This window comes from Myotis yumanensis, unplaced genomic scaffold, assembly GCF_028538775.1.
Source record: "Myotis yumanensis isolate MYYU_CA2020_CCGP unplaced genomic scaffold, mMyoYum1.0.hap1 SCAF_6, whole genome shotgun sequence".
Classification (NCBI taxonomy): domain Eukaryota; kingdom Metazoa; phylum Chordata; class Mammalia; order Chiroptera; family Vespertilionidae; genus Myotis; species Myotis yumanensis.
Genome location: NW_027223757.1, coordinates 87,708,365 through 87,726,513, shown reverse-complemented (window position 1 = coordinate 87,726,513; position 18,149 = coordinate 87,708,365). Strand labels below are relative to the sequence as shown.

Genomic DNA, 18,149 nt, shown 5'->3' with positions numbered 1-18,149 from the left:
AAGAAGGGATTAGCCAAAGAAAATATATGCACAACCCATGGACACAGACAACAATATGGTGATGGCCAGAGAGAAGTGGGGGGTAAGAGCTGGGTAGAGGGGGCAAAAAGGGGGAAATAGGGACATCCTATATAATAATAATAAAAGGCTAATATGCACATTGACTGAACAGCAGAATGGCCGGTTGCTATGATGCGCACTGGCCACCAGGGGGCAGACGCTCAATGCAGGAGCTGCTCCCGGTGGTCAATGCACTTCCATATGGGGAGTGCCACTCAGCCAGAAGCTGGCTCATGGCTGGCCAGTGCAGAGGTGGTGGCTGGAGCCTCTCCCACCTCCGTGGCAGCACTAAGAATGTCCAACTAACAGTTTAGGCCCAATCCCTTGGGGGCCTAAGCCTTTAGTCGGACATCCCCCGAGGGTTCCCTGGCTGCCAGAAGGATGTCTGACTGCAAGCTTAGGCCTGATCCCCCGGGGAGTGGGCCTAAGTCAACAGGTGGACATCCCCTAAGGGGTCCTGGACTGCGAATGGGCACAGGCGGGGCTGAGGGACGCCCCCCGCCCCCAGTGCACAAATTTTTGTGCACTGGGCCTCTAGTGTAATATAATTCTGCTCAGTGATAAGTCTCAGCCAACACCTGCCTTTTTCCTTCCTCTTCTTTTGTCCTCCAGGAATGTGGATGGGATAGTGAAGGTAGAGCAACCATTCTGCATAAGGACTAAAGCCACCTGCTAAGAATGTCTGAGCAAAAAGGCAGAAGCCCTGATGGCATCCTGCAGCTTCTGCAGCAGCCCTGGCTCCATCCCCCAGAATCCCTATTCTGTGTGTGTGTGTGTGTGTGTGTGTGTGTGTGTGTGTGTGTAGGGGGAGGGGTGACTAGTTGGGTAAGCCGCTATAAGTTGGGCTGCTGTTATAGGTAGTTGTTAGTTAATTTACCTACAAAAAATGCTCAATACCATTGACTGAAAACTCTTCCCTCAACGTTAAAAATAACATGACATAGGATCTGATTCTGGTTTATCTAATCTTTCTTCATTGTCTAATTTTGAAGTGGTATAACTTGCTTTTGTTATTAGAGCTTTTACCTAATTTGAATATATGGTGTCACAAGTCCTCCCTCATTTCCCTATTTTTCAGACATTTCTTTGCCCTTTTGGCTGGTTTCCTTTCAGATAAACTCTGGAATCATTTCAATGTTTTTTTAAAGTTTAAGACTTTGCCCATAATTTCACTGAACCTTGACATTAATATGGGAAGAACTGACTTCTTCAAGGTATTCACCCCTCTCATTCAGAACAAGACTAATAGCTTTGTATTTATCTTCAAATCTTTTAATTTTACCAAAAAATATGTACTACTGACTTCACAAATTCCCTGAATGTTTCCTGAGTATTTTACTTTCTTTTGCTATTATAAAAGACATCTATTTTGCCAGTATGTCTTCTAATGGGGTTATTCCTAGGGCTGGCTTCTTAGATTGAATTAGACATGTACTGAGAGATAATAGGGGTTGGCAGCCTGAGTAGCATCAGTCAGATCTTTGGTTTCTGATGACTAACTTGCATCTTGTGAAATGTCTTCAACTATCCAAAAATTCAATCTGAAAACACAAGGTCAATTGTAATCGACTGAACGATACACAGACTAACCTCTATGAACGTTTCAGAGCAGGGAGATACATATGCCACCGGCAAACCTTTATCTCCTGGTCCAGGTGATCCCTCTGATCCATCTGATGTGAAGTTTCCCCCTTAGTCACCTAGATTTTGTTCTAAAGACTCTTCCCACATGTCCTCTCTCTAGGCTGACTCAGCACTGCTCCCACCTCAGCAGCACTGCCAGCTCTTCGCTCAATCAGATCTCTGGTCTTGGCATATGCCAGTAAAATTAGGAAACCATTGAGGGTCATGGAGCAGAGACACTGGTACGAAAGGACTGGACTGGGTTATGACAGAAAGTAATTGGTTGATGTGGGCTCACATTGGTTGACGTGAGACTACAGCAGCTCTAAGTCCCTGCCTGCCTTTTTGTGCATAGACATACGTTATTAGACAGCTGAGAGCAGCTGAGTTTTATAGAAGTCTCTCGAGGTAATTCACATGCATGTTTTATTTTCCAACTAAATGACAAGTCAATTAAAGATAGACTACAATTAAAGTTCTTTACAATGCCTCCCAAAGAGCTGAGATTCTTGCAGTACAGTAAATGCTTGGCATATATGATGCTGTGATAATTTCTCTCTCTATTAGTTGAGATGTAATCATTAGATGTGTGTCCATACTCTGTGTATTCTTCTAAAGGACACAATAAGCCTAAATTTTCAAAACTCCCTTAGGTATTCCTATGGTTTTCCTTTATACACTCAAAATTTGGAACGGATTGCAAAAAAAAAAAAAAAAAATGATGTAGTATCAGAATAAAGCAAACCATTTATAAAGCAATTATGAAGACTAACCAGTAAGTCAAATCCATACCAATACATCATTTAAAAAGTGCATTTCACCTCTTACTCTCAGAAAAAGAAATTGTTTGCATGTGTTTGTATACAAGGCATGAGGAAAATGGAATCGACAGAGGTGACAATGTCTTTCCTGTCATTAATTAATCTCACGTGACTAAAAACCTTAAGTACCACAGGTTTACTTTTATATTCCAGAAGCAAAAGTGAAAACACTACAGCTGTTCCTTTCCATCTTCTACACATCACATATTAGGCAACCATTGGTGAAAACTAACACCAGTCTTATGGACAGGATGTTTGTGTCCCCCAAAATTCATAGGTTGACGCTTAATCCCCAAAGTGATGGTATTTGGAGGCAGAACCTTTGGAAGGTAATTAGGTTTTGATATGGTCCTGAGGGTGGGGCCTCCATGATGAAATTCCTTATAAAAAGGGAGAGACCCGAGTTCTGTTTCTCAGCCACGTGAGGATACAGCAAGAAGCCAACCATCTGCAGGCCAGGAGAAGAGCACCTTGATACTGGACTTCCCAGTTACTGTGAGAGGTAAGGGTCTGCTGTTTAAGCTGCCCCATGTGTAAGGTGCTTTGTTATGGTAGCCAGGCTGGCGGAGACAGCCTCCTGTCTAAGACATTTCTGATACTGAGAAAGATCTCTTTCCATTGTCCATTCAGAGCTGGGCATGCCAGCTTCTGCCTTGTGAATTACTCTAGCGAGACAGGCTGTGGGTGGAAGTGTGCTGTCTTCAGGCTGGACAGGCTCTGTATTCCCTCTGCCATGCTCACTGGCAATGGTCCATTTCTCTAGGAATACGTTTCTGGCCAGCCCATGACGGACACAGTGTGTGTCCTACCAGCACTGGCCACTGGTCACTTGTTCAGGTCATCGTGCAGGACAGCACCCTAGCTTCTGAAGAGGTTGCCTCTCAGCTGTGTCAGTGACTGAGTCAGTTGAAGAAAAGAGTAGAGTTAGTTTTAACTCTAAGATCTGTGCTTAGAGGCCCAGAAATCTCTTCAAATGCTCAGTGAGGCCAGAAAAATAACACAAACATAAAGTGTAATGCAATAGGTAGGAATAAGAACTAAAGGATTCATGCTTCATTTAAAGGTTCTAACTTCAAAAATTTTAATCAGAAACTGTCTGGGTTCCTCCTGGCCATTGTGGCTCAGTTGACTGGTGTTGTCCCCTCCCATGCACAGAAAGGTTGCTGGTTTGATTCCCAGTCAGGGCTCGTGCCTGGGTTGCAGCTCCATCCCTGGGGGAGTGTGTGCAGGAGGCAGCAGATCAATTTTTCACTCTCATATTGATGTGTTTTTTCTCTCTCTCTCTCCCTCTCCCTTCTTCTCTCTCTATATAAAAAAGTCAATTAAAAAGAAAAGAAAATGTCTAGGCCAAACAAAACAGGTTTGGGGCAGATGCAAGAAGGGCCCAGAGCATAAGTGGAAGGATTGGCTTTCATATAGAGCAGTGGTTCTCAACCTTCTGGCCCTTTAAATACAGTTCCTCATGTTGTGACCCAACCACAAAATTATTTTCATTGCTACTTCATAACTGTAATGTTGCTACTGTTATGAATCGTAATGTAAATATCTGATATGCAGGATGGTCTTAGGCGACCCCTGTGAAAGGGTCGTTCGACTGCCAAAGTGGTCACGACCCACAGGTTGAGAGCCACTGATATAGACAGTTTCCTGAGACTGGAGGAAAGTAGGTGAGTAGGATAGGATGGGAGGCAGGAAGTTGAAGGAATTCATGTTTCGCAGTTACTATATTCTCTCTGAGCTAAGAATACAATTGGTTTCCAAGAGAATTGGGGCAGGTAGTACTTGGCTAAAGAGCAGACATTCGATATAATTATTGTGAAGAATGGGAGAAAAGGGCTGGGCACATGGAGTCATTCCTTAGCAGGCTGAGGGCCCCACTGAGGTTGGAGACCATACTGGGTGGTTTTTCTCCAGCTGTCTCTGAATTCCCTTGTTCTGGCCGAAGGGAGCCCAGAGCATCTTATCACTGACTGTGTAAAGTGGAAATGATCAGTGTATGAGTCTGTTCTACTATCCTAGAGCCCCTTGAGGGCAGGAGCAGGTATCTTGGAGCCTTGCGGCATGGCTGACACCCAACAGAGAGCTGAAATGGACAACACTTTACCAGAGGCCTGAAGAAGCCCAGAAAACCAGCCTGCTCATAGCCCAGATGGACACCAGGACACAACATGGACTTCCCTGGCAAGAGCACCAATGTCCCCAGCTCAGAGGTCTGACGAACTGAGGTTGATCCTGGTCTGTCTCTGGCAGACATGGAATCTTGGGGAAATACGACTCAATCACCGTGAACCTGTGTAGCCGTGTGTGACATATGGATTATGACACCTCCTTTCTCGATGAGATGATGTATGTAAGGTCCCTAGCAAAAAGACTAACATATGACAGAGCCCTTCCCCTCTTAGAGAGGCTTTCCTGATATCTTAAAAAAGAACTACCTGGGCGATGAGGGAAGGGGTAAGACAAACCACCTGTGATAGAATCACCTGGGAAACTTCTTCAGACATATTTCATGTTTGAATTTTCTGAAGGTGAAGGCCAGGAATCTACATTTAACCACCATTCCAGGAGATTCTGATACATAGTTAAATCTCAATCAACTGGACTATTAATTTTGCCTCTCCTTCTTACTCCCTCCCACTCCCACTTAAATGGCCCTAATGACTTCCCACAATGCTGTGGGGTCTCTCTGACTCTCCTTTATGAGAGAGTCACTCCTGACTGATTTTTCTTCCTAAAAGCAGCTCCAATTATGCTATGCCCTTGAATAAACATCCCCAAGGGCTACCCCTTGACTGTCCAATCCTCACACTCCTCTTTCCAGTCTTACTGTTCTCACCTACTCCCTGACTGGTCCCAGCCCCACAGGTCCGTAACTGTCACAGAACGAGCTACACACATCAACTTCCCTACCTTGTTTCGACATAGAAGCCACACCCACTGCCCGTCCTATGCCCCCTCAGGGACTACTTCACCTGTCACCTTCTCCATGAATCTTTCCCTGGTCGCACACCTGGTGTGGTTTCTTTTTCCTGTAAGCGCTTGTCATTCTGGTGCCTCTCTTACGATGCTGCTCATATTCCTCCTTATGCTGTTCTGCACTAGTTTTGCCCACTCGATAGGTTCCAGGAGAGCAAAGACCAAGTCAGTAAACTCAGTGGCCAGCACAGTGTGTGGGACAGAATTGAGTCTCGAGAAATGTTTACAGAATAACTGAGTGATTCCACACGACTAGACTAAAGCCACCAGGGCAGAGGCTGAGCATTAATCCTTTTTGTAACTCCCGGGGCACTGTGCAGTGTTTTACATTGATCAGGTATTAGGAAGCTGGCGAATTAAATTTAACATTTGTCAACTCTTTTTTTTTCCTTTGATGACAAATTACTTAAAAAACACAACACAGCCAAGATTTCAATACTAGATTCTGAAGTCTACTGACTTTCTTTGTAACAATAATAACCATGACCAACTTTGGAACCTTAAATGGAATACGTGTCCCTATTTAGGAATACTAAAATTACACCAAAGTAAGGTGACTATTTTCCCTACAGTTGAGACCAGCAGTTATACTGTTTTACTTCATGAGACACACTTAGATTCTAACTATAGCATATGATATAAAGAGCTTTCAAAAACAGAGGTTCTATTTTCATTTAAATTACTAAATAAAGAATAGACTTAATACACATATATGTGTATATACATATATACCTCTGTATAAATATATAGCCAATTACTTTTTAAATTATATTTTATTTTTAGTGTTGACATTGTTACAGATGTCCCCCATTGCTCCTCCTCTTTGTTCCCTTCCACCCAGACCCACTCTCCCCTCCTCTGGCCCTCACTGCCTTCTTATCTGTGTCTATGCACTATGCATATACGTTTTTGGCTATTCCCTTTACCTTCTTTCATCCTGTCTGCCCCACCCCCTTACTCTCTGACAGCTGTCAGTCTGTCCTCTGTATCCATGCTTCTGTTTCTAGTTTGTTTGTCACTTTATTTTGTTCATTAGATTCCACATATAAGTGAGACCATATGGTACTTGTCTTTCTCTGACTGGCTTATTTCATGCTATCGCAAAAGGTTAGAGATCCTTCTTTTTAACAGATGCATAGTGTCCCATTGTGTAAATGTACCACAGCTTTTTTATCTAGTCATGTACTGATGGACACTTGTGCTGTTTCCAGATCCTGGCTATTGTAAACAATGCTCCTATAAACACAGGGGTGCATTATTCTTTCTGATTGGTATTTCAGGAGTCTTAGGATATATCCCCAAAAGTGGGATCAAAAGGCAGTTCCATTTTTAAGTTTTTGAAGAAACTCCATATTGTTTTGAATTTGGCAAAGTAGAAGGATACAAAATAAATATCCAGAAATCAACGGCATTTCTATACACCAACAATGCATTATCAGAAAGAGAAACTAAGAAAGCAATCTCATTTACTATTACAACAACAACAAAATAAGGTACTTGGAATAAATTTAACCGAGAAGGTAAAACTGTGGGACATTAAAGAAAGAAATTGAGGAAGATACAAATAAGTGGAAGCACATACCATGTTCGTGGATTGTTATAATTAATATCATTAAAATGTCTACTACCCAAAAACAATCTATAGATTCAATGCCATCCCTATTAAAATACTAATGGCATATTTCATAGATCTAGAAAAAAACATTCTAAAAATTTATATGGAACCAAAAAAGACCCAGAACAGCCTCAGCAATCTTGAGAAAGAAGAATAAAGTTGGAGGGATCACAATACTGGATATTAAACCACAGCACAAGGCCATTGTAATCAAATCAGCCTGGTATAGGCACAAGAACAGGCCTATAGACCAGTGGAACAGAACAGAGAGCCCAGAAATCAACCCATGCCTCTATGGTCAATTAATATTTGACAGAGGAGCCAATTACTTTTAATTAAACTTTTTATTTTGTGATCATTGTAGATCCACGTGCAGCTGTAAGATATAAAGCAGAGAGATCCCATGTACCTGTATCCGAGGTATCACAACCAGGACAATGGCATTGACACAATCCACTGATCTATTTGGATGTTTCAGTTTTCCTTGTACTTGTGTGTGTTTGTGTCACGTAGGCAGTTTTGTGTATCCACAGCCACAGTCAAGATACACAATAGCCCATCACCGCAAGGATCCCGCACTGGCCTGGAGAACCATCCCTGCTTCCCTCCCTAATTCCTTCAACCAGGAATCTGTTATCTATTTCTATAACTTTGCCATTTAAAGTATTACATAAATATTTTTAGATAGATTTGCAAATAATATCATACAGCACTTAGCCTTTTGGGAATGGCTTTTTCACTCGCCCTGGAGATTCACTCAAGTTGTTAAATGTATCAATAATTCATTCCTTTTTTGTTATTGTTGTTTTATTAACTATAGGTCCGTAGTAATTTACATTAGGGGTCATTCTTTGTGTTGTAAATTTTCATAGATACAAAGAACAGATTAGGGTTGCCAGAGGTGGAAGGAATGGGTAAACGGGTTTTTGTGTTTGTTGTTGTTTTAGTTTAAATAGATTGGAAAAACAACAACAATGAAAAAAAAAAACAGGGTTTCTTATAGAAAGGCTGAGTCCATAGCTGGGTAGCAAAAATAATAAATACAAGTTGAATTTCATGAAGTTCAACTTACCTACTTTTTCCCTCACACATCATGCCTTGGTAGGGCATCTAAAAACTCATTGCCAAAGGACTAGTCACATTTGCAAATCGATGGATGTTGGTCTGGCATTCTGACATCATGTATAGGAAGCCCCCCTCTCCCACCCCCGCCCCCGACCCAGTCAGGTTTCCCAATTGGAGCTCCTTTTCAGGGCCACGACTCCTTAGTTCTCTATACCCCACACTAAGATCTTGAAGCTCTTTTTGCTACTCTGGGATGAAGGTGAGAGCTCTAGTTTTTCATCCTTGCTCTACCATTAACCCATTAGTTTTGAAACTCTGGGCAAGTTACACCTCTTACAGCTTCCTTTCCTCAACCAGGAAAATGAGGGGGGCGCCAACCTACACGATTCACCTTCTTCTCTTCAAATCCAATCAAAGCCAAGGTGCTGAGCATAACCAATTAATTTTATTTCTCATTTATTTATTGTTGGATATCTCTTCTTACATGTTACGTCTCCTCCTTCATGTTCATTATAGCCAAGCCCTTCACTTTTGGATTATTGCTAAGCTGGTTTAAGTTCAGTGTAGATGTGACTTGTTCAATGTAGCTTTAAGCGAGATTTAGCCAGGAGGTATATACTAGTAGGTCAGACTGGAGCTAGCAAACGACTTAAGTCACCTGTTAGAATGAAGAGCAATCTCTCACCCAAGTCTCTTGCCTGAGTCCCTCAGAAGCTGGCTTTTACTTCACACAAATCCTCAACACCTGGCCTGTCCAACCTCACCTCGTATCGTTAATGCTGCTGTTCCTACGAGGAGAGTCTTACCTTTTTGGATGGTACCCAGAGTGTTTGGTATATGTCAGCTCACCACAATGAAACAGGGAACTAGACAGGCAGGACTTCTGTGAGAGCTGCTCCCAGTTCAAGAGCGTGTGTGAAGCCACTCTTTCTGGTGGCAATGGTAATTAATGAACGCTGGACAACAGAATCTTTTTGTAATGTAGTGGATATTTTTTTAGTAGTGATAGGAAACTTTTACCTTTTTGTAAACGTAACTCCAATAGTTTCTTTAAGGCCAATTTCTTACACACAGTAAGTAATTTTTCCTTCCTCTCAATCCTTTTCTTTTCCCTTTCCTTTAATTCTTATACAAATATTTATTGTACCAACAAACATCCCCTTTTCTAAATTTCTCTAATGAATACTGTAAACATAAGAAAGATGATATGTAAAAACATTCAATCAACATTAATGGGAGAATATATATAAAGGTGGGTTACAAATTAAACAACTGGTTGCTGATCTTTTTTGGTAGAGGATTAATATACTTTTAAATTGTTTTAGAATATTTAATAAGAAGAATATTAAAGTGTGTTTTCTTGGCTCTGGCATCTTCTGATATATGGAGATGTCTGGGCAAAGTATATGCAGTTACCAATTAACATATGTCTAATTTAGGCAGATATTCAAACAAGCAGTGAGTAATGTTATAGAAATGCTGGCAGGGTAACTTACTCTATTATTAGATAAGCTCTGAAGACTCTATTTATAGTTCAGTCACGAAACCACCAGTGCCAATCGTGACCAAATGATTGTCACTGTTAGTCTTAATGATAGTCGAGAAGCTGTTTTTGCTACTCGGGCATTTTCTCTCTTTCAGATTCTCTCCTTGCTGCTGGAGCCTAATTTGAATACCTTCTTCAGAGAAAGGCCACAGTCCAAGGGGTAAAGGAGTAGAGTGGGACTGCCTGGTCCCATCGGTCCTCTCAGCTCACACTCCCAGGACGCTCACTGCTCTCCCTGCACCAACGCCATGAGATTTCCCCAAGAAGTGAGTCCTAAGCGATTTGAGTTCCTATCACTAGTGAAAAAGCATCCATTATGTTACAAAAGGATTCTGTTATCCAGTGGTTGTTAATTACAGTTGAGACCAGAAACATGCAAAGTTTCAGAGAAAACAATTGCAGGAAACATCTGAAAGCAATTCTCCCCGTTCTTTGTTGTTCTGCTACTCACGGCAAGTCTTCCAAACTGGAGGCTTCATGTCTTGGATCCAAGAGATCATAACCGCATTCATTGTAGATTTCCAAGTAAGAAATGTGCGTTGTGTATATTTTGCTGCTGTCCTGATAGGAAAAGGGAGAGACGTGATTTGATGGCTCTAACGACGATTCAGCGCAGAGGAAGATGAACACATTGATCGTGTAGCTTCCTCACAGTTTCTCTCTCACTTTGTATGGTTTACATGTTCAGTCCGTGACACTTTCAAGTTGTCAGCTACCATAAGCACGAAGCTTTTTTTTTTTAATGGCCAATACCTATGATTACAAGCAACTTCAGTTTGTTACTTTGTATTGATTCTACGTATATACGTAAAAAGTCAATACACATTTACAACGAGCTGATGCGGTTGTAGAACTCTATAACACCATGTTTTACTTTCCAACCAAAAAAAGAAAGGCTACTAAGAAAAAATAAATTTACATTCTGTGAACAGTCTATTCATAAAAGAACACAGAATTGTTACTTTGGTTTAAAAACTTTAGTCACAAAAGAGTTTTCATCTTTAATCACAAATCTTTTTAAACTTTTTTAATATTCAAACTTTCTAAGCACATAAATAGATTACGGACAATAATTAGCTAATGTAAAGTTAATTCAGGGGACAGAAATGGTTTAGGTCAACTAGGTAATCACAGGGTGGACATTACCAGTCCACTGCCTATACCTTACCTGGTTAGTTTTTCTGGCCCAAGTGGCAAATCAGGACTGTCCTGATACTGATTAGAGAGAGGTTTTTTTCTATGGGCCATGCTGAAATGTGATGGCATAGGTGTCAAGGAAATCAGGATAAAAAGTTGAGGGGACTGGTTCTCTGGTTCTTGTCTTAGCTCTGTCAACAGACACACACACACACACACACACACACACACACACACACACACACTCCCACTGCAGTGGAACAAAACAGAGAATTTTTCAACCAGTCGCAGAGATGGGGAGAGAAGCTGGAGTCCTAGTTCTACCAGCTGTGAGCCCTGCTATGTCAGGCCTCAGTTGCCATAGCATTCAAGTAAGGAAGCTGGATAATGAATTCTTACATGCTCTTCACATTAAAAGTAATACAATTCGCTGGTCCTGAAATGGCTCAAACGATTGAAATACAGACACCACCATTTCACTAAAACAAACTAATACATGGAAAATTAAAGCAAGTTTCAGCCAGCACATGACTATAGGAAAATGTTCAAGCCCCAGCTGAAACTTCACGTTCTCCTGCTCTGTGAAGGTGACAGCATGGACTAAATCTCCATGCAAAAGATTTCTCCCAACTGCACGTTGGAAACACTACCCATGTGGGTGTCTCTGGCTGCTTCTCCTGCAAGGGATCCATGGCGGCACCATTCCGACATGATCCTTTGGCTTGAAGTTTGGCTTAGTGCAGGCATCAGAGACGATAAATACTAGACAGACTCTGTGTGGCCTTTATTCTAACGCAGTGATTCCTAAAACATTCCATGAAATACTCATGGAAAAACTGATCCATGGTCCACACATACAGGGTGGGCAAAAGTAGGTGTGCAGTTGTGAGTATGCGAAAAAGTTTATTCTTACATTATTATTTATTAATTATTGTATTATTTTCCATACGGACCATTGTAAACCCACTTTTGCCCTACTCTGTATATGCTGTTTCTCTCTGGAAGATACTCAGAGCACATTATAGGCCAGTGCAACATGTTCCTAAAACTTATCTGAAGATATCTTAAATATTCCACAGATTATGGTTTGAGGTTTGAGCATATAACTCTGAACTCATCTTAGCATCAGGCAAAAGATGAGGCTTAAATATGGGCTCTGTCATTTATACCCTTATCCTCAGTGGAAAATGGGGACAGTCATCCTTATCTTGCAGATTTGTTGTGAGAAAAAGAGGGCTCTGTATATAAAATACAACCTAAATGTGTGGCCTGCAATAGACTCCAATAAACTGTAGCTGTCACTGCTGTTATTGTTGGTGTTGTCATTATGTTGATTCTTTCTAAAACCTTCAAATGGAAAATTCAGTATGTGAATATGGAGAATTCAGTGTCCTAGCTAATAACAGACAAACATGGTAATTGATCGTACCTTCACTAACGCCTCCCATTGGCTAATTTGCATACTGCAGGCAGGGCGGGACAGCGCCATCCCGCCTGCCCTGCTGCCATCCAGGCCTGCTATCTGTGACCCGGGAGGGCAGGCGTCCATGTGCGACCCGACCCAGGGCGGCTGGGCGGTGCATCAGCGATCAGCCAGCCTGCCCAGCCGCCATCCAGGCAACCCATGTGCGACCTGACCTGGGGCAGCCGGGCTGGGCAGCAGCATTCGGCTGGCCCATCCGGGCATCCTGTGTGTGACCTGCCCGGGGTGTCCCGTGTGAGACCTGACCTGGGGCAGCAACCCCAACCCTCAAATCGGCCCTGCCGTGTGCGCGACCCTGGGAGGCGGGGCAGGCACTGAGGGATCGGGCCTGCCATCTGCCACCTGGGGAGCGAGCCTAAGCCAGCAGGTGGTTATCTCCCAAGGGGTCCCAGACTATGAGAGGGCACAAGCGGAGCTGAGGGACACCCCCCCACCCCCTCCCCCACCAGTGCACAAATTTTTGTGCACCGGGCCTCTAGTGTGAATATAAAAAGAAAGGAAAAGAGGCAGAAAGAACAGCTAACCAGTATGTGCATTTACACTGGAGAAACTCTCTCTTTCCAGAAATTAGAAGGAATGAGAAAAAGTCAGGAAGACAGCAGGCCCACGGCCTGAGGTGATAGGGATAATGCAGTTGGCCTCCAGCTTCTGCAGTTTCTGGGCTTTCACTGGAGTAGAATTTGCTGAGCGATGTGGGAGCTGCCTTTCCTTAGGGCCCTCTCAGTGCTCCGGATTGTAATGTAACACACGTGTTGCCTGCAGACAGCCTTCTCTTCTGCCCCAAACAAGTCTGAGCCTCACAGTACTCTAAAAGAATGAGCAGTGATTTCTATAATAACGGACTCAATTTTCTTCTTTTAAAATCCTTGAGAATGTGCTCCTACCACACTCACAGGCACTTTTGGGCCCGGTATGTACTCGCTCTTAGTTTATCTCAGAATAAATACTCCGCATACGTCAAATGTTTTATTCAAGAACCCTAGAGAGCTCACGGGGCCTCTACGGCTACGAGTGGGGACAGCCGAGCACCTGGCTGCATGTCGCGGCTGCACTTTTGGACACTCTCTGTGATGCACTCCAGCTGCCTCTGCCTGGCTTTGCCGCAGCTCAGTTAGATTACAATGAACATGCTGCTCCCCCAGCGTGGAAACTGTCCATTTGCAGAGTTGTCATGGCTGTAAATTGGTCCGATGGCCGCTCTCCAAACGCAGGGTCACTCAGGATGAAATGGGTTCTAGAGTAATGTCAATGACAAACACATAAAGCAATGCACCTGACACATGGCAGGTACTGGGGAGACAGGTAGACTTTCAGAACTGTATTTGTGTGTGTGTGTGTGTGTGTGTGTGTGTGTATTTTGATAGCCATAGACAAAATTTGCAAAGAGACAAATATATTTTCTATTAGGAAAGGATTTGTTTATTCTGTTTAACTTTATCAGGGGAAATGACTTTATGTGTTCTGCGTTTCAAAGGGTTATTTGAAATTGGTCAGGGATATTTTGTCTATATGCCTATATAGCACAAGAAGTCCTCCATGTTGTCACTAGGTTCTGTGGCTTTAAGAGAAATGACATGTAACCAAACCAGTTTTACCAGAGGCTAACTGACATACACCAGAGTTAAGTTCCTGCAGCATCTATCAGCCTCATAATGTGCCTGCTGAAGGAGAGGGCGTTATCCGAGGACCTGCTGCATGTGGACATTGACAGCTGTAGTAATAACAACTACGTATTGAGCACCTACTACGTGCCAAGAACTGGGCGATGTCTTTAAGTACATGTCTTTAAGTAAGCTCAGCTCTCAGAGAAACCCCATATCCCGGACCTTTAAGAAACTGCCCAAGTCCACGGCCTGCAAGTAGAAGCGGGCTGGCCTGCCCGACTCCCAGGACCTCACCTAGACACCAGGCTTCCACATTAGGCCACAGCAATAAACACCAAGACAAAGCACATCCCCAGTTTCTGAGATCTGGGGAAAAACAAAGCAGCTCATGTCAGAAATAAATGAGTAAATGAAAAGAAGGGATTTGGATTCAACATATACGCTATACTCAACTCTTTCTGTTCCTAATATTCTGGCATGTGCAGTTGGAATGTGTGAGCTAGTGAGAGATGAGCTGAACTAATGGGTAATTGCTACTTTATGGATGGAAATTAGAATTATGCAGATCTCAGCGATTTCTTCTCATTGTTGCAACTTGAAATGCAAACAGTATACAGTTGAGAAATGTTGTGATGACTGTTACACTGACCTAGTTTGGACATTGGTTATACAGAATTAGGACAACTGAGCACTTGGAACTGCTAGGGACTGTGGAGATCCTCTAGTACAGGGGTAGGCAAACTTTTTGACTCGAGGGCCACAATGGGTTCTTAAACTGGACCGGAGGGCCGGAACAAAAGCATGGATGGAGTGTTTGTGTGAACTAATATAAATTCAAAGTAAACATCATTACATAAAAGGGTATGGTCTTTTTTTTTTTTCTTTAGTTTTAGTTTTATTCATTTCAAACGGGCCGGATCCGGCCCACGGGCCGTAGTTTGCCCACAGCTGCTCTAGTACAACTCACTCCCTGCTCCCACAGAGGCAGAGATGAAGCTCAGAGAAGTGGCTCACAGGAGAGAATGTGTTTAGACACAACCAGCACAGCAGATCCAGCCTGGGTGGCATGCACAGAGACAGAAAGCACACAGACTCCTGGCATGGACCTCCAACCAGCTACCTACAAGGACCCAGAGAAAGACATTTAATCTGAGACTTAGTTTTCCCAAATATAAAATGGGGATAAGGATACCTACTTTGTTAGTTGTATTATATGTTGTATTAAATACTTATAAAGCAAGTGGCACTCGAAGCCACACAATGAATGATGCGTATAATATAGATAGGGAATTTGTCTTTATAGAAATACTAGAGGCCTGGTGCACAAAATTCATGCATGGGCGTGGGGGGTTGTCCCTCAGCCCAGCCTGCACCCTCTCGCAATCCAGGACCGCTGGCTCCTAACTACTCGCCTGCCTGCCTGCCTGATCGCCCCTAACTGCCTCTGCTTGCCGGTCTGATCACCCCCTAACTGGTCCCCTGCCAGCCTGGCCACCCCCTAACTGCTCCCCTGCTGGCCTGGCCGCCCATAACTGCCTCTGCCTCAGTCCCCGCTACTGTGGCTTTGTCCGGAAGGACATCTGGAAGGATGACTGGAATATGTCTGGTCTAATTAGTATATTACCCTTTTATTAGTATAGACTAATTACAATAGGACTTTTACTCCAGTAAATTCCTGTGGGCTTCTATTAAAAGTGTGATAAGGGAACAATCACATTGTCCTATTCAGTGCTTTAGCAGCTAAAAACAAAGGTCTGTTTTGGCAAAAGGGCATTCTCCGGTTTCTTAATGAAGAGTAAGAAATATTAGTTGTAAAATGTGTTGTCTGTTCTTTTAACCTACGTGTGTGTCAGAGGAGCTCCCTCTGAGCCTTTGCTGGAACAGCATCCCTTTAATGAGAGGCACCTTCTCAATTTCCACATCATCAGCAAAACCCCAAACTCCCCTTCAATCTAAAGGACAGCAATATTCCACAATAATACTTTCTCATTTTGATACAATATGATAAAATGTCAAAATAACTATTTTGCACACAATAAATTTCTGCTGAATAATTCATATCAAACGCAAAATGAGCCTATAGTTCTATACCTTTTGCAACTCCTCAAAAATGTATGACAGTGTCCTTGGGATAATGCCTCTGTCGCTGTAGCGCTCTGCCCCACCCGTGATGGTGAAGGTCTTACCGCTGCCTGTTTGCCCGTACGCAAAGATGGTGCCATTGTAACCGGCCAGGACACTACAAGAAGAAATGACACACTGTTAACATCAAAATAGGCTAATTGCATTTGTATTAAATGGCTCATATTATAAAAGCAGCCACCGGATTCACCACTATTGAAGACATCGATAGGGATGTTTGTACTCGTAGATGTGCGTATCTAGACAGATTTACTTTTTGACCCAAGAACATCAGCATAATGATCTTTTTCTCTCAGAAAAGATCCACAACAAAAATGGGGCCAGGCATCTTAAATATTTTCTTTGTTAAAAAATTATATTTTTAAATTTTAGGGTGGTTTTATATTTACAGAAAAGTTGCAAAGATAGTACAAAGAGTTCACATACACCTCATACCCACTTTTCCCAATGTTCCCCTATTGTCATTTATCACAACTAATGAATCAATATTGATACATTATACAAACTTTATTAAAATGTCCTTGGTTTTTACTTACTGTCTTATTCTTTTCAGCCTTAATAAGATATAATTGCCATACAACATATGCAAGTTTAAGGTGTGCAATGTGATGATTTGATGTGAAATCAATGTCAAGACTAATGTTGAATTAGTGTTTGGGGTATCTTTGGATAAATCTCCAGAAGTGTAATCACTGGGTCACAAGGCAGGTCCCTTTTTAATCTTTTGAGAAAACTCCATACTATTTTCCACAGTGGCCGCACTAATCTGCATTCCCACCAACAGTGCCCTAGTGTTCCCTTTTCTCCACATCCTCACCAACACTTGTTGTTTGTTGATTTATTGATGATAGCCACTCTGACAGGTGTGAGGTGATGTCTCATTGTGGTTTTAATTTGCAGTTGTCTAATGATTAGTGACATTGAGCACCTTTTCATATGTCTATGGACCATCTGTATGTCCTCTTTGGAGAAGTGTCTATTCAGATCCTTTATCCATTTTTTAAATTGGATTTTTTTTTTAGTGTTGAGTAGTATGAGTTCTTTATAAGTTTTGGATATTAACCCCTTATCAGATGTGTCATCAGAGAATATGTTTTACCATTTAGTAGGTTCTTTTTTATTTTGGGATGGTTTCCTTTGCTGTGCAAAAACTTTTTAGTTTGATGTAATCTCATTTATTTTTTTTTTCTCTTTTATTTGTTTCCCTTGCCTGAGGATGGATGAATATATATATATATATATATATATATATATATATATACACACACACGTATATATATGTATACCAGTATATATACACATATATACATATACACACATATATGTTTTATATATATTACACTAGTGGCCCGGTGCACAAAAATTTGTGCACACGGTGGGCATCCCTCAGCCCATCCTGCCCCCTCTAACAGTCTGGGAGCCCTCATAGGATGTCCTACTGATGTCCCTGTGGGGAGTGGGCCTAAGCCACAGTCTGGCCTCCCTCTGTGGAAGGCAACTGACCGATCAGGTATATAGATACTTTCTGAAGGCAGCACAGACTCCTTCCTTATTTCTTTCCTCTGTGGTTAGAGAATAGGGGACTAAAAGGTGGAGACAGAACTGTGGCTGGGCCTGGGGCTCTTGTAGGCAGCAGAAAGAAGGAGAGGGCTGGGGAAAGTCTAGACATGGTTTTCTTCAATTGTCCTCCCTTCTGTCAGGCCCCTTGCTCTGTTCTTTCCTTGTCGTGGTGGACACTTGGGCCTCGGACTGACAGGAGCCCAGCGATGGTGGAGTTCAGCCCTCTCACTTCTCAGCTGAACATACAACTGCCTCACATTCCAAGTGGAGCTGTTTTCAAGTGGCTAAAGTGCTGGCAATTCATGCCTCCTGGCCTTTCCCCTCTGGGGCTTCCACCATGGGTCAGTTGCAAACTTCACCGAGACACCAAAGCAACTTTGCCCTGGTACTTCTGCACCGGCCCCTGCACTCTTCCTTGAGGTCTCTGGGTCCACAGTCTTAGCTCAGGGGGGTCATCCAGAGCCCATTGCCCTGGACAGGTGGGGCAGGGGGGCTAGCTTGAAGAGCTGGAGGAAGA

General features: G+C 42.7%; 1 protein-coding gene across 1 annotated transcript in view; it reads right to left on the bottom strand.

Annotated features, from left to right (window-relative positions):
• KIF6 (kinesin family member 6) overlaps positions 1 to 18,149 on the bottom strand; it is a 404,956-nt gene that overhangs the window by 297,204 nt on the left and 89,603 nt on the right. Inside the window, exons 4-5 of the mRNA XM_070419405.1 lie at positions 16,022 to 16,169; positions 10,158 to 10,267 (exon numbers count right to left, since the gene is read on the bottom strand). Coding sequence (XP_070275506.1) covers positions 10,158 to 10,267; positions 16,022 to 16,169 — 258 coding nt within the window. The remainder of the gene's footprint in view (positions 1 to 10,157; positions 10,268 to 16,021; positions 16,170 to 18,149) is intronic.